This window comes from Barbus barbus, assembly GCF_936440315.1.
Source record: "Barbus barbus genome assembly, chromosome: 40".
Classification (NCBI taxonomy): Eukaryota; Metazoa; Chordata; class Actinopteri; order Cypriniformes; family Cyprinidae; genus Barbus; species Barbus barbus.
Window position 1 is genome coordinate 14,811,997 of NC_136718.1, and position 25,108 is coordinate 14,837,104.

Here is a 25,108-nt window from a genome sequence, read left to right on the forward strand (position 1 = left end):
GGCAGAGCAGGACTCTCTCTCTGTGGAATGAGGGTGTGCCAGTGCCGGCACTGTGCTTCACAGATGGACTGACATATTTACAAGGGGTTTCCAGCAGGGTGAGACACCGAGACTTGCACCCAGTTGATCAGGCTGAGTTATACCGAACCTGACATCTACCCCATGCACTGTTCTTGAACTCAATGCGTCGCTAGGATCCCTGTGCAGCAGGTAAGATATGAGCACAATTCACCTGCCAGACTACAAGATCAGTATGTACTCTGCTGGCAGATGGAAAGAACTCATAAAAGACAGAAAACAACAACAAAAACGCACACAGAGGACGTGGTGTGGGCAGAAACCCCTTTGATTAAATATTTACAAAGGCTTCTGAAAGGGCAAGGGATAAAAAACATGAACCTACAGTGCCACTCAGTCATCGTCTGCTTTCAAAGTGTTCACGATCAACCGTAGAGATAAAATAAAAGCGATAAAGAGCGCACAAGCAACTGCATCCCCCCTTTGATGTGATGGACGCCACTACACGTGCACACACACATAGTAAATGCGCACATTGATACACCTGCTGGAAAATCCATTTTAAGTGTTTAAGCTGTTCTTTAGATAGTATCTAAAAAAGAGCTGATAAAATGTAAAAACTGTAACTTGAATGCAATGTAAGTCACTTTGGATAAAAGCGTCTGCTAAATGCATAAATGTAAATGTAAAATGTAGTATAAACAGGTTGACCAGTCAATATGCTTCAGCTTGACCACCTTGAGTTATTTTTTTGTTGTTGTTTAAGATCTTAAGAACCAGCTTAGACCAGGTAAAATCCACCTTAAAAGCATTTAAATGTAGATTTAGCTAGCATAATCTAAATTTTCCAGCAGGAAATACTTCAGACAGTTGTAAAATCAAAGCAGCACGTGTATAGGAAGCCTCTTTGTTTCAGCATGCTCATGCAACCTGTTTCTCCCTTGGTGCACACACCCATTCACAAGCTGTTCAAACAAATGCAAACTACTCTAAAAAGGTCCAACATTTTTGTACTCACCAATACTTGTGTCTTTCTTCTCACACTTTCCCTCTCTCTCCTCCTGTGATGCTTACGCTCGGCAGCGCCCAGGCAGAATGAGCCTCCACCGTGCTTAAGAACCCCGTTTCTATGGCAGTCAGAGCAAGCCAGTCAGTAAGATACGGCGAAAGGCTGGGGGCAGATCCCTCACTGAGCTCTACGCACACTTACAAACACTCCACACTCCCATAATCCCAGTGGTGTTGCACCGCACGGCACAATACACAACACGCAGGACACAGACATCTCTGTCACGGGGGCAGAGATGTAAAACACCAGAGAAACAACTGTGATCCAAGTAGAATAACAAAGCAGCGGTGCTGCATAAGTTTGGTGCATGAATATTAATGAGGCAACCTCATGAATATCAAACAAATTTAGTGAATGCAGAAGATCGATTGAGTTTAGGATGTGTCAATGGATGAAAAGGAATGATTATGCAGTTTGGACTGATTAAAGAGAGCCATGACAGCTGCAAAGATGGATGGACGGAGAACATGTGTGAGACACGCCACCTTTTAATATTCCAATGGCTGTATTTCACCCCAGCTTCAGGCTGCCGCGTCCACGGTGGGTTTTGAACCACACTGCAGCACTATCTTCACCCGAGCTGGAGAGATAATGGTTCCCCCCAGCCTCGCGCCGTCTAGATTACCATCACCCTATCAGCTGCATTCAACTGAACACAGTCAATGAGGAGAGCAGTCAAACCCTGGGACCACTTTCCTCCTGCTGCTATCTTCAACACCAGGACGCACCTCGTGTTTCTCAAACTGGAACCATTACAGCAGCCCTAAAGAACGAGAGCTATTTTGATTCACATAATGTATGCAACGCTACACAAGAGTGGATTCAGCAGCACTGTGGTGTAAAATTGCCTTTTCTTTTAGTTTTTTGCAATTACCAAATTGATTTTCCTTAATTTGTAGCTCTATTTAAAGAGGAAAAAAGGTGTCTGCTTAGCCTAAAAGAATAGTTATTGTGAAATCTCAGTTTTATCTAAAAGGGGAGTTCAGCCAAACATGGAAATGACTCTCATTATTTTCTCACCCTTGTGTCATTCAAAACCCTCTTCTTTTCCTTTCTTCAGTGGCTCATAGAAAACGACATTTTGAATGTCTAACAGACCACTTTTATGGAGCATTTGTAATTTTTGGAACTTAAAAGCTTTTTTGAATGGGAAAAGGTAGTTCAGCCAAACATGGAAATGACTAATTTTCTTACCCTTGTGTCATTTAAAACCTACATGATATACTATCTTCTGTGGAACACAGAAAAGGCATTTTAAAAGACACTTTTATGGTGGCTTTATGACTTTTTTTGCAGTTTGGAAGCCTTGAAAGCCTTTTGTGTTCCACTGAAGAAAGGAAACCAAATCTGTTTGGGATGACATGAATGTGAGTAAATTACCAAACTATTTGCTTTTTTACACCAAATTAATTTCCCTTAATTTGTGGCTCAGTTTAAAAAGGAAAAAGGTATCTTCTTATTTTAAAATATTGTTATTGTTATATCTAAAAGGGGAGTTCAGCCAAACATAAAAATAATTGTCATTCCTTTATTCCCTCTGTGTCATTCAAAACCCACTTGATTTACTTCCGTAGAACATAGAAAATAATGTGTAATGGGCCACTTTTACGGTGCCTTTTTGAGACCTGAAAGGTTTGCAAGGAAAACATTTTGTAGCACCACTATATTTCACCTTTTGTGCTGCACTGAAGAAAGAAAATGATGACAGAATTTGTATTTTTTTGGAGGTGAAAAATTAAATGGATGCTGCATTATTAATTCTTCTTCCCGTTACCACTTTTCAAATGCAGTATAAGGAAGGAAATCACTATGAAAGACCATATGGAAAATTCTAGAATTCTAGAACAGTGCATAGACAGTGATTTGTCGCAACAATTAATCTTCTTTTGTGAAATTATACATATATGCAAAGGCTGACACTGTGGGCAATTTCACTGACAAGTCAAGTTTTTTGCACAAGAAAGCCTCATTTATTTATACATGCCAGGAAGTTTGTATTTTCAAGACGAATGAGATGGTTTCTGAGTGTCAATAAAGAACAAATCAGAATTTTTCATTTTTGACACAATAAAGTTCCCGCATGAGAGGTTATGCTTGTAAAGCACCTCCAGGGGAAATACGGCGCCTGCATCCGCAATGCAAGGAAGTTGCATTCTGAACGCTCACAAGCTGTGGCTTCAGGGTCAGGCATCACCGGACATGCCATTCATCTTTCTAATGAGCCATATAGCTATACCTCAGGTCATCTTTGGCAGCAAGCATGACACAGATCTGACAGCACCTGGAAGCCTGCTGGGAGATTCTGGTTCAAACCAGAGAGGTTCAAAGCAAGAGAGGCTCGGGATTGAAACTTCATGCTTTAGAGACTCAGCATGTGGAAAAGTAAAGTCAAAATCAAAATCCTCTTGGTTATTTTCAGATGTTTTGGGAGTGCTTTAAGACCCCTCGAAATCCACCAATCCGTTAACAAAGCACATCTGGACTGGCACTCACACTTAAACGGAGGAGAAAAGGTTAAGGACGGACTTGTGAAAATGATCTGAAGAGGGCACAGTGTGAAAAAAAGTGGGGGAAATGTGATTTAGATTCGACAACCTACAGTACATGAGCTGATCAAAGCTATTATGTCCCTGGGAATTTGTGTCATTGGGTTTCAGACATGTTTGTCTGCAAGCACATTCATGAGCCAGTGACTTTCATTGGCAGTTCAATTAATTTCACAGCAAATAAACAACCAAATTAAAGCTCTAATGTGAAAGCACAATCATTTCAGAGAGCTCTATTTCTCTGTTTTCCCTGATCAAACAAAGCCAGGCAGTTTGGTTGTTACAAAGAAAGCGAGGATGAGCGAGGAACAGAGAGGCACTGAAACGCAGCTGACTGAAAAAAATGACACAGTGGACAATGCCTAATCCACTGAATCTTAGCTATTGAATGAAATCCCCAAATCCTGCTGATTCAAAATGGCACGGAGACTAAAGTGATGCTAGTCTTTGACAGTAATCTTACTTTTCTTTTCACAGTTTCTCTATATTTGGCAACTTAAGACATCACAATCTTGATATTGACTCTGCCAGTTTCCACCAGTGCAGCAGGTTCCCAGCTAGAAGTGTTTTGCAGTGTTTTGTGTTCTCTTGAATTCTTGAGAGAGTACAACAGTCAGCAGAAATCTTCCATATTGTTCAGCTAATCTACACTAGCTTCTCTGGATTGATCTCCTATCATTCAATGTCTTTGGAGTTGCTGACCTCAGGCAGTCACAATCCTATTTTCCTATCACTAGTTACAACAGTTTCTCAGGACAAAAAAACTGGGACATGCCAATCAAAATGTCTGCTTCACAGTCTACAAATATTTCACTATGGAGTAATAATATTTACCTGCCAGCACTGTCAGCACAATCTGGCGAAAATGTGGCTTAATACACAATATAATACATAACAGAACTACAATATTCAGTACTGAGAAATAAAGTTACAATAAATTAAGTAACAATAATAATAAAAAAAATAGTTGCAATGGTGAGATATTTGCATTTAGAAGAAATAAGGTCACAGTTGTGAGATATAAAGTTGCAGTTGTAGATATGAAGTTCCAGTTATGCTAAATAAGGTTGAAAATTTTAAGATATAAAGACACAACTACTAAAAATGAAAGTCACAACTGTGAGCCAAAATTGCAATTATAATATATGAAGTCAGAACTACAAAAAAATAAAGTAGCAAGTGTGAAATAGCAAGATACAATTAAAACAAAAAGTCACAATTTTGAGATTTAACCCTCTATAGGAGTAATTGTGAATTTACAACTTAAAAAATAATTGACTTTATATTTGACATATATTTAGGATTAAAATCATTTTGCAAAATTAGTTTTCTTCATCTGAACTTTGACCTTTTTTTTTAGGGATCCGTCATTTATAACTGACGTTGTCCCATTAGGGTAAATTATTTTTGCCAAATTGTCTGAAACTTCATACACAATCAAATGCTTTTTCACTATCTTAAAAGAAGTGAAAAGGTCTTACTGTTTCAAAAAACATTAAAAAATCTTTATGAACATTACATTTTTTTCTTGTGCTGCTATATTTGATTTGGAACTCGTGCGTGAAAATTTCTAAAACTTGACACAAATTCTGCCTGAAAACCATGTCTTAGTGTTTGAAAAGCATTAAAACAACTTTAGCATTGTGTTTCACCTTGGAATTTCAAATGAATTATCGTAGCACAAGTGAAAGTCAACAAGACTCTTCTTTTTCAGTGTATCCCACACATAAGTAGATGTTGACTTGTGCAGTCATCATTGGAGCACTGCTGCCTGTCAGTATAGTAATGCCAATAGACATAGGCATCTTTCCTGACCTCAGGTTGTTGTATGGATAACATCTTTCAAACTGGCATACAATAATGTACCCAAATGCCTGATTTCCATAACAACCTATTGTTCATCACTACTGCCACCCGCCTATCCTCACTGGTCTTCAACAACTTGTTTTATTACTACAACCTGATTTTCTGATGCACTCATATCACTATCATCAATACTTTATGAAATAAGTACAGATTTGTCTCACCATCTTCCAAAAATGAACCTAAAACACATGCATAAAGGCTATTATACTGCCTGCCAATGCTGGTCAATAGAGCCAGCTACACCAAATATGCATCCCATAATAGGACTTGGTCAGTTATGCATGACGCTCAAATTTGTTGGTCTCTTGAGTTGTTGTTTTTATAAAAGTGCATTAAAAATGACAAAAAACTGTAGAAAACACATTTAGATGTACAATTATATTTTTTATAACTTGAATTTATATGCATTTTGTAGTCTAAAATATGGAGCCTTGAGAGCATGTGACCTAACATGTGCTAATGTGTCCTTTACTACTTAATTACCAAAAATGTGAAGCACATGGCTAATTGACTGATTGTAGGGGATGTCATTTGACATCACTAAAATAAAATTTTGTTGGTTGAACATTAATATTGTATTTTAAATGCAATTTTCTTAGTGTCATTAATAAATGACGATACACCATAGAGGGTTAAGGACACAACTACTAAAAAAATAACGTTGCAATTGTGAAACAAACAGTTTTCAGATATAAAGCTTCAATTACAAAATGAAAGTCAATTGAAATTGTGAGATATGAATTGCGGGAAGTCGTGGCCTAATGGTTAGAGAGTCGGACTCGTAATCCAAAGGTTGCGGGTTTGAGTCTTGGGCCGGCAGGGATTATAGGTGGGGGGAGTGAATGTCCAGCGCTCTCTCCACCCTCAACACCACGACTGAGGTGCCCTTGAGAAAGGCACCGAACCCCCAACTGCTCCCCGGGCGCTGCAGCATAAATGGCTGCCCACTGCTCCGGTTGTGTGTTCACTGCTGTGTGTGTTCACTGCTGTGTGTGTGCACGTTGGATGGGTTAAATGCAGAGCACGAATTCCGAGTATGGGCCACCATACTTGGCCGTATGTCACTTCACTTCACTTCACTGAAGTCTCAAGTATGTAAAAATAAATAGAAGTCTCATTTGTTTTTCATTTATTTATTTTGGTTATTTTCATTTACTTATTTGGTGTTGACAGGCAAAGCAGAGATCTCATCTTGTTTTAAAGACACCATTCATTTTAGACATTCATGTCAAACCGTTGGAGCAATATGTTCCCTCTCTCAAGCCACCTATGACTCCTCGTGGCTGTTTAACATGCAGCGTGGGTCTCATATCCCGACCCTTTATTCACCCCCTCTAGTTTTAATGGTTACTGCATTCATTCCACATTTTCCATGTACATCACACATTTTCTAATTACATTACATCTAACTCGACCCGCAACTCACGAATGCATTTTTTACGAGGCGGGCCTGTGGTTTGGTGACGAGTGCACTCCAAACTCAATTCAATCCACAATGTCATTACGAGAGTGCTTGTGTGGAGAGATAACGGTTTTCTTTTGGACCGCTGTCTATTGTTCGGCTGCACAATATAACTGTTTTGAAGTTTAATGAACTGAAATGGCTCAGTGCGTAAACAGATGAGTGGAGTAGGCTTCAGACATTGTGCTGTCGCTGAACGAGAGGCTTGTTTTCACACACGGTTTAGAACATTAAAGCAGCAGAAGGCCAATGAAGAACGTCACTGACATCGCAGGAAAACATGCATTCTTATGTTGTTCGTAATTACACGCCTCGCTGGATTACATCGCAGTGAAAGATGGTCATGTGAGAGAAAAGGAATTATTATGTGGATTCTAGATTTGCAAGTTGGAATTTAAAGAAGAGACCTAAAGGTCACCGACTTTCATGCATGATTAAAAACAGTCATGAGTGTCTTAAAAAGGCCAGAGAGCATGAAATCATAATATATGGTACAAAATGGTGAAGATTATACTGCTACGAGAGTTTATCATGAAAATAAAGTCATAAGCATAACAACTCAACACCTTCAGATGTATCATCTACAGGAGTTTATGTCAACAAGCTCCCTTGTAAGCGCAGCTCTAAAATACACAATTGACTTTGCTTTAATCAAATCAAATAGGCCTGTCTTGCCAAATTTCTACTCACATACTTTTCGATCCGGTCATAAATTTTCAATTACTGTCTGATTGCCTCAGTTAGTAAAAGATTGTTTATGTAGTCACAAGCAATTTTTTCAGATTTGAAATGTAAAGATGCCATGCAGTCGCTTGATGAGTGCAGTTTTCTCTCCTACTGAAACAGTAAGTCTAGGTGAGACATACTGAAGGGTGTGTCTTTAAAAAAAAATTAATATATGAATAGCCAGTATGTTTTAGTTTTGTCATAGCCATAAATCATGCTTTGCTACTGAACAAAACTTGCTTTGATTGAACAAAAATCTGTGTAGTTCAGGATAAGTCATCAATACAGTTGTTTTAATTTTCCTAGCAGTAAGACTGTCAATTTTAAATATGTATATATACTACAATGTTATTTATTACTTAAATACTGTAATATACGATTACATTAGTGTTTATTCATACTTTCATATTTTAAATTTTCATTTTAACTTTAGTGTAAGTATATTTATAATATTTATATTTCATATATTATTAATTATTTATTTATATTATGATTATAATTATTATTATTATTACTTATTTTGGTTAATTGCCAATTATAATTTTCATTTAGGTAAAGTGAAATTAAGTTTAATGTAAAAATGTGGCAGATTTAGTCAGGGTGGCTAATTTGAAAAAAAAAAAAAAAGTAATATCTACAACTTTTAACATTAAACCCCGATATGTTCACAATTTTGATTTGATAGCAACCGTAATTTTACATTTTTTTGTGTTTAAAGCTGCAGTCCGTAACTTTGTTTTGGTTAAAAATTACCTGAAATCAATATTTGAGCAAGTACATAACCAGTCAGTGTTCAAAATTGTTGCCTTACTTTAGCCCTTGTGGCATTGTGTCATTATGTCACGTCTGTAAACATAAAGAAGTTTTCCCGGTTATTAGGCTATCGCATGTGAGGATCCTGCAGGTGGTGGATCGTTAGCCTTTTCTCATAGTAGCTAGATTAATTAAATATATCATTTTGATGGCGGATTGTGATCCAGAAAGGATTATGTGTTTATGAAACACATGAAATTCCAGTTTGAAATATGCTTCTGATTACAGATAGCCTGGGATTACACAAGATTTGTATTTTAAAGAAAACCAGTTCGAAGGGAACATAGTTTGCTTTTTGGGAATTTATTAATATGAAATTCGAATGGCATGATAATTAGATTAGACTGTACAGAAATTTAAATCCACACACTAATACACACTATACTCATAGTCACGCAATGTTGATGTTGTTAACAGAAAAAAGTATAACAATAATAATAATTTGCACAGTTTGATGTGATATGAGCTAACCGATCGTTAGATTAAATCACCATTGGTAGCGCAATTTATTGTAATGTTTTTTTTCCTCAGTTAGTCAGAACAAATGTGGCAGACTTTTTACTTGTTCAGATGGGAATATATGGTGAAAATTCTTATTTGGGTCATATATTCCGAGGCTAGAATTTGTGATTGCGAAGAATGTAAACATTCACACCGGTCCTGTGACTGACAGCCACACATACTCCTCAAAACATTAGATTCATCAGCGCTGCAGCCGTGCCGGAGCACATCCCACACAAGAAAGATAATTCCGCAAGCTGCTGCAATTCCACGTTTTCAGAGATGGCGACAAAGAGGCAAAACTTACGGACCACAGCTTTAAGTTTTTCATCTAATATTTATATTTTATTTTAGTTCATCTTTATTTCAATTACCAAACCCAATTTTTTATAGTTTTAGTTTAGCTGTAGTTACCAGTAACACTGATCTGCTGAAAGTAAAAAAGTAAAAACACAAGCATCTAGAAGTCTTTAAAGCAAATTAAGGGGCATGGATTAAAAGCCATCTCATGAGGTTAGACAAAAACAAACCATACATGCAAAGTAAAAAACAACAACAACAACAAAAAAACACACAACAACAAAAAATTAATCCATTCTTGTGCAAGATAATTCACATAGGATCTTTTTCTTTTTGTCCCTGATATACCGTGATAGTACGGTTCTGCTTGTTCACATTATGCCCATAATGTCGGCCCCTACTGTGATGGGCATAACTGCAGGGGGTTCAAGATAACACTTTACAAGAAAACACAGCTTCTTCAACTGAGCAGTTTGCATGAAACAGGGAAGATAATGTCTGTAAAGCTTTGTCATTGTTTGAGCAGATGCTCTTGCTGCACCGTAACACCCAGACTGTCTGTTAACGCAGCATGACACAGAACGAGAGGAAGAGTTTGCTGCCAAACATGCTTCCTCATTTGCATTACACTGACAAGGAAGATATTACATGCCATATAATGTATTTGCAATGATTGATTGGCTCTATACAACACAATGAATAATAAGTAAACAAAACTGAAATCATTTCTAATGAATTAGTGTCAAAGCTACTAAAAACATTCACCTTATATGGTTTAAAGTTCCCATGAAATTCGAATTTCTGGCTTTTAGTTAAAGCTTGTTAGCTTTGAGGTTATCTATTTGGTGGTGTACTCCAAAACATGGCCAAAATTTGCTTTAAGGAGATATTCCAACATGTCGCACAACACAAATTTTGAGCAGTAATCGGCTCACCTGAAACGGATCTTAATACCATGTGCAAACAGGGTCATAGAGTGAAACTGCTAATGACAATTTTTTTTCTTCAAAAATTTATACTCTTTTTTTTAGGCAATCAAAGCAGTGGAAATTGCTAGCAATTTGGTCTGTGAAGCATGAAGTGTTCTCATCCAATTAGCAATGAGGGTGCTGCAACCTCTCCCCTCCCTTCATCAATCTGTCTAGCAATCTGTCTATTATGCTGCTCTTCTGGTGAGATCAAGAATAGGCTTTTCTGTATGGGCACACAAATGGCACAGTGTGTTTTCTATTGGGGTTCTCTTCACTCATCACTCTTGAGATGAGCAAGGAAACCTTTGGTAACATTCTAAAAGAAAACGGGGGAGGGACTGTAAAAGATCTTATTACAAGGTAATGTTAAAATAATCATCAATATATTATATTATATTATATTATGTTATATTATATATTTTTTCAGAGTTTCTTTTTAAAAAGAATGCTGGGTTAAATACAACCCAGTCCTGGGTAAAATATGGACAAATCCAGCTATTGGGTTGTTTTGACCCAGCGGTTGGGTTACTAGAAGGTTGTACTGTACCCAGTTGCTGGATTTGTCCATATTCCACCCAGCACTGGGTTGTATTTAACCTAGCATTTTTTTTTAGAATGTGCCAGTAGGTGGTGACAAGTGATGGCCTTTATGAATCATTCACTGAAATTCACTGATTCATTCAAGAATAAAAGTGGCCCTGTCCCAAATCGCACCCTAAACCCTTGCGATCTTCTTCTGAGTCCACAATTTAGTGGCGTAATGCTGCTTTGGCTACTCTGGTGAAGTGTGCTGCAGAGCTCGCATCAATGTGGGCTCAGCAGAAGTGCGCATCAAACGGGGGCAAACAAAGGGGGCACTTGTGAGTATACTTCTAAAAGCTAAAATGACAGATAGGTCACACTATGGTCTCGTGGACTTAAAGGACACATGCATATGGCTGCCATTGTATGCCCACAAGACTGCAAGTGCGCATGAAGTGTAGCATTTGGGACAGGGCCAGCGATTGGCAGCTTCTGAATATATTTACCTACAATAGTAGATGAAAAACAGTAAGCGAAATGTACCCAGATGACCTACTACTTCCAGCGAGATTCATACATGTAGATGCATACAGTAGACACTACTATCCCATGAGGCCAAGGGGGAGGATTTGTGAATGACAGAGAAGAGACAAAACTCACGCTGGTAAGTCAATGGCAGCATGATGAATGTAGTACGGCCTGTATTACATTCATACTACACAAGTCATACTATATACAATTTTTTTTAACAGTCACAAAGTAATTATGCACTTTTGAATGCAGCAACTGTCTTTATAACAAAATAATTTAATAATTCACTAAATCGACTAATTCAAACACCGTTTTGTTTAGGAACAAAATAAGTGAGTCAATTAATCATTCAACCAACACATTCATTCAAAATCACTGATTTAAAAAGTGACTAGTTGTGTCAGGAACTGCATACTGTCTAGTAGGCACTACATTTGGTTTCAAACTAACTTTGTGACATTCGCAGGGGGAAAAAAACAAAAAAACTTTGTATATAGTATGAATATGGGTAGTATACATCCACCATGTTGCTACTGTCACATGACCAACCAGTGTAAATTGTGTCACGTCACTGCCACTAACAAATCCTCTCCCGTTGCTTCATGGGATAGTAAAGTGTCCATTGAATGTGCACTCCAGAATCTCGTTTTATGAACACTATGAATTCAGACATAGTATTTTCTGGCATACTGTTTTTCCATACTATAAAGTATGAAAGTAGGCGTATTCAGACAGCAAATGTCTTTATGAGTGAGTTCATGGAACATTTACTGAACCAATTTGTTCAAAATCACTGAGGCCCCGTTTACACTAGTGCATTTTCGTTTTAAAACAAAAAACGAAAACAGAGACATTTGAAAATGCGACAGACCCCGTTTTAGTTTGAAAACTCTGGGGTTGCGTTTCAGTGTAAACAGACCAAAACACAGACGTTTGAAAACGATTGCGTGGCTGCCCACATTCGCTCTGCATATCCTTGACTACCATGTAAACAATAATATCATGCACATTGTTGTACCCATATATATGGGTACAAATTATATATATATATGTATAGGTAGATTCCCCATTTGACCGCTACAAGCACGCAGACGCATCCGCCATCTAAATAATAGGGAATCTACCCATACATATCTATGGTTGTGTCATGAGTCCGGGCCCGGCAGTTCTTCCCGTCTCCACCAGAGGTCACCATCTCCCTTCCTCCCGGACTCATCTCCCGTAAACACATACACCTGTCACATTACATACACCTGTCACATCACACACACCTGTCCCACTCATTACACCCCCAGCTGTTCCCCATTGTCATGGACTATTTATACACCACTCTCCCACCACTCTGCCTGGTTCCATTAAGTGTTTTTTCAAATTGTGGTTGTACTGTTTGTTTCGAGTGTTTGCTCTGGGCTGGGATACACGCACCTCGTTGCCGTTTTTGTATCCCAGTCCTTTTCTGTTTTTTTTTTGTGCCGTGTTGGCCTTTTTGTTTCTATTAAATACCCTCACCTGCATTTGGACCCAGACTCCGTCTTTTCCACGGCACCCTCGCAGCGTGCCGTGACAGGTTGTACCTGCATGAATGGTCGTTTCTGAAACACAGTGGAAATGCCAGTGTAGACGAGGACTGTTTTCATTCTAAAAAACTGTTTTAAAACGAAAACACACTAGTGTAAACGGGGCCTGATTAATTAAGGAAATACCACTATTTATGTTCCTTGGAGATGATTTCTGTTGTCAATTTTTTCAGAATATCAAAAATAAACAAATTAACTGGCAACAGTGTAGCTATCTACAGTATAATGTAAGGTAATCAGTATTAACTTTTTTTAACCGTTGAATAAAAGCAATATTATATCCATACTGAATACCAGCACAGCTGTGAACCACATCACTCTTGCTCATGTAATATTTCCTTATACAGAAACACCAGTTTGGTTTATATATAGCATTTCCTATTATCTGATAATGTGACCAAAGCGAAGCTTGACATTATTGAAGATGCTTAACTAAGGATTATATACCGAAAAGGGCGAGCTGTTTTAATGATTTGTATAGACATGGTTTATTTGTATCCATCAGCTGCAGCTTGTACTTATATCAGACAGACTGGTTTTCACACCTCTCTCTTTTCAGACCCCAGCTCCCTCAAGCTTGGGCTCCAACACACACTCATCTACCAGAGCAACAATTACCCCAGTGTCAGAAAGACACATAATAATCATGTAAATTAGCCAGTGCTGTTGGACTTGTCGTAGCATCTATTTGCCTCCGTTAACACCAGTGCAGCAAAAGTCTATTATCTTCTCGAGCCAAAATGGCTGCCGGCCAATTTGCGGGGTAAAGATTGTGTTTTCTATAAAAGACTTGATGAGACACATATGAATTATTGAAAACGTATTTGCATGTAGAGCAAAACTCTAAAGCACAATAAAGAAAGTGGCTTATTTTGCACTACTGCTTTTTTCCACACCTGCAATGCAAAACTTTCTCCATCCTTTCAAAGAATGCAGCAGAGTCTAATGAATAACCATCTGCTACTAATGCCCTCTGCAGGGAGTCTGGCTTAATAAAGCCATGATGGGATTGTGAAAATGAGATACAATCTAATTTGAGCTGATGTGGAAATCTGACACGTCACCTGTGATCCGGCATCCATCATTTCAATAGGTTTGCATGCGGACAAGGATAACTGTGAGGGTCTGTTTTCAGTTAAACTGTTGTTTTTTCCTGTAATGTGTGTCTCATCTTTAGACATCTGTTGACTGTTAATAGGACTGTGCAGGGCTTTCCATCCATCATCCACAGCCACACAGCGTCCTGCCATCCCTGAACAGCATCTGTGCTTCAGTACCCAATCCCATGAAGGTTTTCACGCTGGAATACTTTCAAACTAACCTGGAGCCATGTAGTATTTACCTCAGTGTGCTTGGAACAGACATGCTTGGATTTGAAACACAGAAACGGGTTATTGTTTTTTTTATTTCTGTCAGAATGTTTCAAATTTTGCATCCGCCAGAGTTTGCCAGAGATTAGAAATCACAGACGCACATGTTGAATGCCTCAGTCTTAGGCAAGGCTTCTGACATTTGAAGACACCGAAAATTGGCTTGTTTACAGAATCGCAATTATTTGGCAGCCAGCAAAAAGGCAGGAGGAAATGCTGCAAAATGATAAACAAATATAGTACAAAAACAACATTTTGTCATTGAGACATGCAAGATTATCACCTTCTCGCACAATTATCTCACAATGTGAGATTTTCCATGCGAATTACTCCTGAGGAACGTTTCCTCCCACTTTTCAAACACTTGACATTTCCCTCTGAGGGAAACCAGACATTTGTTTTTAAATCTGCTCAACAATATAAGAAAAGAGCCTCTATTCAGCTATTATCTGGCACTAGTGATTCACAGTGATGGTCCGATAACATGCCGTGGCATTTAGTGCCCCCACGGCTTAGTCATGGATGCCAATGGTGGGCTGGAGGGCGTTCGATTTGCCTAGTGAGGTTAATACAAAGTGACAAGATTTTTGTCTACTTTCACTTGACACATTTCTTCCAAGCAGGGGTCTGTCAACACATCGACATGGCAGAACGACAACACCAGCCAAAAATACCTTAAGTCTGGTTGCAAGCAAATCGATTGAACAGAGCAAAATATAAGAGTCCTTTCAAAAAGCCCTTATACGTCAAATCGCTCAAGCTTAACAATTTAAATAAATAAATTTTAACTTTTCAAAAATACATTATGGAATACATTTAAATATCCAATACACATAACGTTAGAACATTTTAGATTAGAATTAAAAATATTCATAAAAATGTTTTATTTTGATATACAATATAGTGATTTTTTTATTTTTTCATTTTTATGCAATTATTACTATTGCCTTCTTGATTTTAATGCAGAAGGTTACTTTTACAGCTTGTGTGTGTGTTTAATGTTTATAAATATAATAAACATTAAAAGCAGCCATTTTAAATTAGCTCTAAAAGTATATGAATTAAATAATTAAATCTAATTTAAAGTTTGATTTGATTCAATATAAAATGATTGGTTTTAATGCAATGCTTTTAAAATATTAACAAAAATAATACAAATTAATAATAAATGATTAATAATATGATTTCACAGATGTGCACATTACAACTTTCCAAGCCCCGTTGTGTCACTGAAAATCACATTTAATTGAATTTAATTTATCAAAAAAGGCAGTTTGTTCATGTTCTAACAGATCTATGGGACACCTAACTCAAGAAAAAATGTTGAATCTATGCCTGCAACCAAACCAAAAAAAAAAAAGTTTCAGATAAGGCTACCACACATGATCAAACGTTTTAGTCCACATCTAATAATAATACAACATAGTTCTGATAAAAGCATGAACACACAGTAATTTTTCTGTCACGGTTCATAAGCACTGTGGCAAATCCAAACTATTTTTATCTCTCGGAGACACTGAAACCGTTATTGCCAAAGTAATTTTCTTAAGAGTATCATCTGATAGGAATCTTTGTCTGGCAGTGCTGGCAGTTCTGGACTTAAATAATTATTCCCTCTACAACCCACACAGGAACGCAGTCAAACCGTGAGTGATGCTATCCTGAGAGTAGGCAATTTTTAAGATACCAGCCTGCCTCTGTTTCACAGTTGTTCCTGAGCCAAAATAAAACAATTTCTGTTTTAAATGAGATTCTCATTCAGAAAAACACCATCAATAACAACATAATCCACTCCGCAAGCAGCAGAACCATAAATCTAAAGGAAAAGTCTGGTCATTACCTGAATCCTTGTGGTTGTACTCTTGATTGGAGATGAGAAAGAGGAACTCCTCACAGGTGTTGTGGTCCAGCCGTGGGCTGTCCTGTGTACAGAGGTCAACTATGAGAGAGACTGCCTTCTGACAGATCATGTCATGCCCCTTTCCGACAGCAGTCATGCTCCCTGACGCATCCTCGGCATTACTGGCTCCTCCAGCGGGATCTGAACACACCCCCTCTCACCCACAGCGCCGCTGAAGCAGCCACATGAACGCAAGTTTCTCCTGCTGCTGATTCTTTTTGTTTCTCAAGTGCATGTGCAAGAATGTGTGTGACAGTTTTATTTGTGCATTTATGTGGTTGTATCATACAAACGTGTGTGTGCAGTGCTTACTGATTCACTAACGCCCCCGGGTATTCCAGAGATGGCATTATTGCATCACATTTAATCTCAAGATCCACAAATGACATGCAACAAATGAGTCCAGAGGCACAGGAAGGGAGGCTGTGATTATATAGCGCTGAGCATCTGCCTCCTTCAGCCCCTCTTTGCTCTCCGTACCCCCGCCCCACACCAATCCCTGCGCCCTGTAATGAAAAGCCTCTCATTAGGACCATTGGGCTTGTTTTTCTCAGGTCGATGTGTCCCTCCGTGCCGCCTCCTCCTCGGAGCCTGTCCTCAGAGATCAGAGCCCTGTGTGCATACATGTGAGCAGAGGGAATAGTGTGTGCTTGTGTAAGTAACATTTGTGTCTTTAAGGACACTTCTGTAGGGCGACTATGTGGATGACTCATTACTCTAATTTCTGTTTTATGATGACTGTAACTATATGTGGCTGTTAGTTAACGGTATTTACATATTCACTGCTGATGTGATATATGGAGATTTTAATATGTTCAGAGCACTCAGTCAACAGCCGTATTAACTTCATGCAACTGAACTGCCAAGAGGAATCAGCATTATGGGGTATTTTGTATGTGTAAAGAAAAACAGATAAAAAAGATACAAGTATACACATGTACATATAAACATATGCATATACAGTGCCCTCCAAAAGTATTGGAACAGTAAAGACAACATTTCTCTGTTGGCTGTGGAGTCAAGACATTTGCAAATATGATTAAAAGATGAATATGAGACAAAACTACAGAATGTCACATTTTTATTATTAGCCATTTCAACACATACATGTTTTACCAAATAAAAACAGCACTTTTAGAGTTCATCCCCCCGAAAGGGGAGTCGCAAGGTTTTCACGGTGATGTGTGTCTCTAGGGCACCCAGGGTAAAGAGAAGGAACTCGCTTTTTGGGTGTGGGAGAAGTTTTATCTGACCCTGTTACACCCATTTTTGGTCAGTCTGACCAATAACAAGGCTCATAGTTTCAGCGGGAAAGTGTTTCTTTGTCTCACTTGACACCTCATTTGCATGTTTTATGACTGTTCTGCTCGATCGGTGTAATTCTTCCCACAGTACCGTAAGAATGCATTTCACGAGGTCACAGTGTACATCATTGTTTGAGAAATAAAGAGCAGATCATTTTGATATCAAGAGAGAGACATATAGCAGATATTAAACCAGAGATACATTCATACACCTGAATATGAGTATTTAGAGCTTACTAATACAAATAACGAGTGGTCACTAGGCTAATATAATTATGGTCTAAATAAAGGAAATGTCTCTATGCGTGTGTGTTGTGTGTTGTACTCGTGGAGGTAGTCCACTGGTCAGCCAGGCCGCTGGTGTCTGGTATCGAGGGTCATTTAGTTCTCTGGAATGTGTTTGAAGTCCCATGGAGAGACCAGATATGTCTGTCTAGCCTCTTTTAGACAGTGGGGGCAACCATTGGCAATTTAGCACCCATATAAAGGTCGAATGTGGGACCAGGTATGTAAATTATATGCAAATGTCCAAAGGCTAAAAGGGGTCTCTTAAGACATAAAGTCCCAATGACCATCAAGGATCATAAGCAGATGCTACAAGGTGAATGTTTGCAGCTCCTTCCCTGCAAGCATCGCTCAATCAGCCTGCAATTTTCATGCAAGAAAATACTCCTGTCACACTGCAAAATAGGTAAAGCAGTTTCTTGAAGCTAAGAACACTGAAATAATGAAATGGCCGGCCCAGAGTCTTGATCTAAACCTGATTGAAAATCTTTGGAAAATTCTTGTTGACAAAGCTATGGCTAAGAATCCCACTACAAACCAAACTATGGAAGAGACTGGAAGAAGAGTGGATCAAGATCACACCAGAGCGTTGTGAGAAATTAGTGATGTCCTACGGCCACAGATGTGCTGAAGTCATTCAAAACATGGGCCTGTACACTTCCTACTAATTTCTGACTGCTGTAAACTTCAGAAATTGTACTTCTTCGTGATACAATCATTGCTGTTCTCTAATTTTGATCACTGTGTTTTCCATAAAATAAAGGGTTTTTGTTGAAGTGCCTTGGTTATTTTGTATGACACTGTTCTACTAGCATGATATATTAGCCACAAATAAAATTTCTTTAAATTTTGAACAATGAAGATTGAATCATTTCTGAAAAATTCATAAATGTTCATAAATCGTTCTCTAATTTTGATCTACCATTATTTTATATAATACAAAACAATCAATTAAAAATCCAATGCACTAATGAAACTACAAATACAATATATTCAGTCCAACAAAGCCTCCACTGCACCATTATACTGTAAAAAATGTCAACCCACTAAAACTGACTTATGTTTAATAATTGCAGTCTTACAAAAACATGATGACCAGCAGTGATGAGTTCACTGCTTTTTTTTTTAACACTCTTGAGAGTAATTGCTGATGACAATCGAGTTAAAACTCATAAAATCAAGTAGAAATGAAACGATTTTGACAGCCTTTGGTTAAATGGACTAAAATAAATATTAGATTAACAAAATCTTACATAAGTACTGTGTCCATACACACACACACAGAGAGTATAAATGTATAATATACATATACAATAACCATTTAAAGTCTCTACATCTGTTTTAATATACTACTTTAAATAAAATACATTCTGAGACAAAGGGTAAATTACAGGTAAATTACAGGTAAATTACAGTCAGGTAAACTGCAAGAAAGTTAAATTATTAGTAATATACTAATGCCAACTGCCAAATATAACAGATAAAGTTGGGATTTTTTTCTTTTTTCAATTCAATAAAAACTACTGTTTTTTTTTTTTACACAATCGGGCACACATTGCGGGTGATAACCTCCCCGTGCTGATTTGGTCTGCCACTGCACACACTACACAGCTGAATGCCTGAATCTAAATTCAAGCAAATACATTTTTATTATTAGGTAAACATACCCATGCAGGGCTTCTAAAATGAATCAGATTCCTAAACGGCTTTGTACAGTTCACTAAATACTGTGGAGCTCAAAGCAAAGAATTTCATTGAATTAAAGATGTGACACAGAAGTAGTAAATGCTTGCTAATTGACATCTTAATTTACTGTTCGCCTGATAGTCCAGTGTTCCCCTGATTAATAAGAACAGAGTCAGTAGTCTAAGGCTTAACAAAGCTGTTCATTTAGACTCATGCATTCTTCTTTCTTAATCCGCACTGTGGCCCCCGAAGGGTCAGATGATACCTGTTTGTCTATAATAAAGGGTTATTCCATCACAGAGAGAAATTATTAGATAAATGCCTCCGTCAGGCAATGGTTACAGAGTGCTATAGGGCAAAACATCATTTTATTACTGTGCTGTGCTTTCTAGTGATATCACAGTGTCATGATTAGACCAGCAGACCTATAATTCTCATTTTTATGTGGCTCAGTACTTGATGTTTTTATAGCAGGGCAAGAATAAGAAATAATACTTGGTCAGAAAGAATGATGCTTTTTGGGAATCTGAAATGGGTAGCAAAGGCATTTTTGGTCCTGTAGACTTAAAAAATAAAGTCTCTTATAGCACAGTATCATCACTAGCTTTGTTTAATTTGTCTACAAAAAGTATCCAATAGTGTACTTAAAAAATAAAGAAAATTTCTTGTTTTCCTTAAAGTTCCACATATGATGTATTGTGTTTATTGGTAAAAAGATTATAGAAAAAAAGCAATGAAAGCAGCTTTATTGTCAACTTCATATAGCAAAAGCAAAAATAGTTAGATTTAATGATATTGAACACATATAGAACATAAAAGTTGAAAAAACACCCAAATATACTATAATATTCTGTGACTGGATCAGAATTCACTCCTGTACCATCTTCAGCATCATAAACCTGCTTTTGGCAATGTCGTGTTTTCCACTGAACACACAGGGTTAAGCAGGTGCTCACATAAACGGTTTTTCTTTTCTTTCTGCATCATTAGATTGTTATTTCTTCTGGCTGCACTGATCCGGTTGTGAAAAGCGAGGGATGACAGGCGTTAGAGACTGCCACAGAGGAATGGCTGAGGTGACACTTCGGTTATTCATGCTCCTTCATGTTCACTAATTTCCTCCAGCAACTCAAATCACTCTATTGATGCAATCTCAGCCTCTTGCCTACAGCCTAAACAGAAATGAACTGCACCTTTTCATTAGGGCCATTTTAGCTTAATAACCAGAGGCTAATCAAAAAAAAAAAAAAAAAAACTGAGTGGGTCTGATTACAATCAACATTGGATTGTTGATGAAATGTTTATGTTGTGATATTTCAGCCATAACAATTTGCCATAACTTGATTACATTTAGGGGCATTTACATACAGTCGTGGTCAGAATTATTGGCATCCTTGGTAAATATGATCAAAGAAGGCTCTGAAAATAAACCTGCATTATTAATCCTTTTGATCTTTTATTTAAAAACAATTAAAATAAAAATCACAAAGATCTAACCTTTCATTGAACTAAAACAATTGAAAATGGGGTAAAATCTCATTATGAAATAAATGTTTTTCTCAAATACACGTTGGACACAATTATTGGTACCCCTAGAAATGTTTATGAGTAAAATATATCTGAAGTATATTCCCATTCATATTTACAATTTTGAACACTCCAGGGTGATTATGAACATGAAATTATCCAGCCATGGCTTCCTGTTTCACAGAAATATAAATAGGAGGGAAAACAAAAATTACATTAAATTCCCTTAATCATCCATCACAATGAGAATAACCAAAGAATATATTTCTGATGTGCAGCAAAAGATAATTGAGCTTCACAAATTAGTGAAGTGCCTTTAAGAAAAGAGCTAGAGCAGTGAAAATTCCCATTTCCACCATCAGGGCAATAATTGAGAATTTCCAATCAACAGAAAATGTTAAGAAACTGCCTGGAAGAGGACGTGTGTCTATATCATCCTAATGCACGATGAGGAGGAGAGATTGAGTGGCTAAAGACTCTCCAAGGACCACAGCTGGAGAATTGCAGAAAATAGTTGAGTCTTGGGGTCAGAAAACCGACAATAATTGTCGAACAGCCCCTACATCACCACATGTTGTTTGGGAGGGTTTCAAGAAAAATTCTCCTAGCTCATCCAAAAACAAACTCCAGCATATTCAGTTATCAGACACGACTGGAACTTCAAATGGGACTGGCTTCTATGGTCAGATGAAACTAAAAAATTAGCTTTTTAGCAGCAAACACTCCAGATGGGTTTGGTGAACACAGGTATAAAAAGTACCCCATGTGTACAATGAAATATTCTGCTGTATTTTTGATGTTGTGGGCCTATATTTCTGCTGGAGGCATAGACATCTTGTTTAGACACATGGCATCATGGATTCTATCAAATACCAACAGATAAAAAAATCAACAATTGACTGACTCTGTTAGAAATCTTATAATTGGCCATGTTTGGATCTTCCAACTGGACAATAATCCAAACACAAACCTCAAAAACAACACAAAAATGGGTTACTGGGCACAAAAACAAGCTTCTGCTGGCCATTTCAGTCCTCTGACTTGAACCCTGTAGAAAATGAGTGAGGTGAACTGAAGAGAAGAAGCACCGCCATGGAGCTGGGAATCTGAAGGGTCTGGAGTGATTCTGGATGAAGGAATAGTCTCTGATCTCTTGTCAGGTGTTCTCTAACCTTATCAGGCATTATAGGAGAAAATCTAGAGCTGTTAAACTGGCAAATGGAGGTTTCAAAAAGTATTGAATAAAAGGGTGCCGTTAATTGTGGCCAATGTGTATTAATGAAAAACATTTCATATGATATTTCCCCCCATTTTAAATTCTTATTATCCAATGAAAGGTTAGATTTTTGTGAATTTTTTTAAATAAAAGATCAAAAGGATTAACAATGCAAGTTAATTATCACAGCCTTCTTTGCTTATATTTACCAAAAGTGCCAATAATTCTGACCATGACTGTGTGTATACAGGTCCTTCTCAAAAAATTAGCATATTGTGATAAAGTTCATTATTTTCTGTAATGTACTGATAAACATTAGACTTTCATATATTTTAGATTCATTACAAGCCTTTTATTGTTTTAATATTGATGATTTTGGCATACAGCTCATGAAAACCCAAAATTCCTATCTCAAAAAATTAGCATATTTCATCCGACCACTAAAAGAATTTATGCACTCAATACTTGGTCGGGAATCCTTTTGCAGAAATGACTGCTTCAATGCGGCGTGGCATGGAGGCAATCAGCCTGTGGCACTGCTGAGGTGTTATGGAGGCCCAGGATGCTTCGATAGCGGCCTTAAGCTCATCCAGAGTGTTGGGTCTTGCGTCTCTCAACTTTCTCTTCACAATATCCCACAGATTCTCTATGGGGTTCAGGTCAGGAGAGTTGGCAGGCCAATTGAGCACAGTAATACCATGGTCAGTAAACCATTTACCAGTGGTTTTGGCACTGTGAGCAGGTGCCAGGTCGTGCTGAAAAATGAAATCATCTCCATAAAGCTTTTCAGCAGATGGAAGCATGAAGTGCTCCAAAATCTCCTGATAGCTAGCTGCATTGACTCTGCCCTTGATAAAACACAGTGGACCAACACCAGCATCACTGACTGTGGGTACTTGACACTGGACTTCAGGCATTTTGGCATTTCCCTCTCCCCAGTCTTCCTCCAGACTCTGGCACCTTGATTTCCGAATGACATGCAAAATTTGCTTTCATCCGAAAAAAGTACTTTGGACCACTGAGCAACAGTCCAGTGCTGCTTCTCTGTAGCCCAGGTCAGGCGCTTCTGCCGCTGTTTCTGGTTCAAAAGTGAGTAATGAACCAGGTTGGGAGTTTTTAAAAGCCTCAGGAATCTTTTGCAGGCGTTTAGAGTTAATTAATTGATTCAGATGATTAGGTTAATAGCTCGTTTAGAGAACCTTTTCATGATATGCTAATTTTTTGAGATAGGAATTTTGGGTTTTCATGAGCTGTATGCCAAAATCATCAATATTAAAACAATAAAAGGCTTGAACTACTTCAGTTGTGTTGTAATGAATCTAAAATATATGAAAGTCTAATGTTTATCAGTACATTACAGAAAATAATTAACTTTATCACAATATGCTAATTTTTTGAGAAGGACCTGTATATATATATATATATATTTCCCATTTAGGATGTTGTTTGTAGCCCTGATGCAAATGAACCTGGGGTTTATTGTAGCTGCTAATGTCTGCTTTAAAACTTAGATGCAAACCATAATCTCGATTGATTCAGCATTTCAGGACTTTATTGATTCAGCATTTTATCTGGAAGGATACATCGTTGTGATTATTTTTAGTTGTACTCACTTTTTTGCAGAACATTGAGCCACTGTCAATCAACTCCAGTCAAGCAGAACAAGATTTCAACAAAGGGAATGTAATACATTTTGGTTAATTATTCATGACGTGAATTTTACATGTGAAGTATTAAAAAATGAACAGACCAATATGTTGTAGTGTAAAAATCCTACTCTTTCTCTTGTCGTTATCACGGCATCATCATATTTTCCCCTCACCTTTTTATATTCTTGAAGGTTTAATTCACACAAAATTTAAAATTCGCCATTATTTACACACCCTCATTTCAAATATGGAAATGGAACATCAATAGCATTAAACTTATTTTTTTCTAAAATTCATTTAAGTGATCTATACTGGAAAAAAACAAAACAATGTAGAAACAATTTTCACTCAAAAATTGCTAGTAAATTTAAACAATGGGAAGCAATGGCAAGTAACACACTGAATTGCATGTGACATTTTAAAGAAGAACAACTGAAATAGTTTTTTTTCTTCTTTTAAATTATACCCCTATAATCTTAGTGGTATTTACAAATTCGAAAAATATTTTTTTCAGTAAATACTAGTGATGATTTCTCATGGACCATGGAAATATTTATACTACTTGGAAAAATGACCTCTTTTAACAATTACATCAAAAATTGCCCACACATTTTGTCATATTATTGTCCTATTTTTTGACCCAGAAACTACCCCAAATAGATTTTTAGTTCAGATAACTAAAGTTAATTCCAAGAGTTTGGAGTTTGTCCAAGAGCAGTGATGAGTCTCTGAAGTGACAAGGCCATACCTGCAGGTGCAAAACTTCTCTGTCTGCCTGTCGCATGGCATAAGAGCCTGCTTATTCAAATCATGCTAATCAAGGACGGTCTAATGCTACAGATATAGAAGTGCTGTATGTATTTATAAACAAACAGAATGCATTTTGTTGAAATGGAAGAATATGATGTCTAGTCAATTTGTGGCCCTATGAATCCAAGGAACAAATAGGAAATATGACATCCATAAAACATAACCATGACCATCTGCAAATATAACCCAACCCCGGAGGAAGTGCATCCAGTCTTAAACAAACCTTAGAGGGAACATGCAGTAACCTATTGGAATTCCATTTTCTCCATCAGCTTCATAAACCTCAGAGGAGGCACAATATTCGAGGGCAGCGTCTCACTCATCTTCTGCGATCATATCATCCTCTACATTTATCAAAGCATCACATTTCCAATACCATACCTTCATTACTGTTGTACAAGGACATTTCTTAGAGGTTCCATTTGATAGCATAAAACATGAGCCTTCATCTCGACTACA

General features: G+C 37.5%; 1 protein-coding gene across 1 annotated transcript in view; it reads right to left on the reverse strand.

Moving 5' to 3' along the window:
• LOC306859758 (synaptotagmin-6-like) overlaps nucleotides 1–16,269 on the reverse strand; it is a gene marked incomplete at both ends in the record, with an annotated part of 46,811 nt that extends 30,542 nt beyond the window's left edge. The window contains one exon of the mRNA XM_079401000.1: nucleotides 16,113–16,269. Within this exon, the coding sequence (XP_079257126.1) occupies nucleotides 16,113–16,269 (157 nt within the window). The remainder of the gene's footprint in view (nucleotides 1–16,112) is intronic.
• Nucleotides 16,270–25,108: the final 8,839 nt, after the last annotated feature.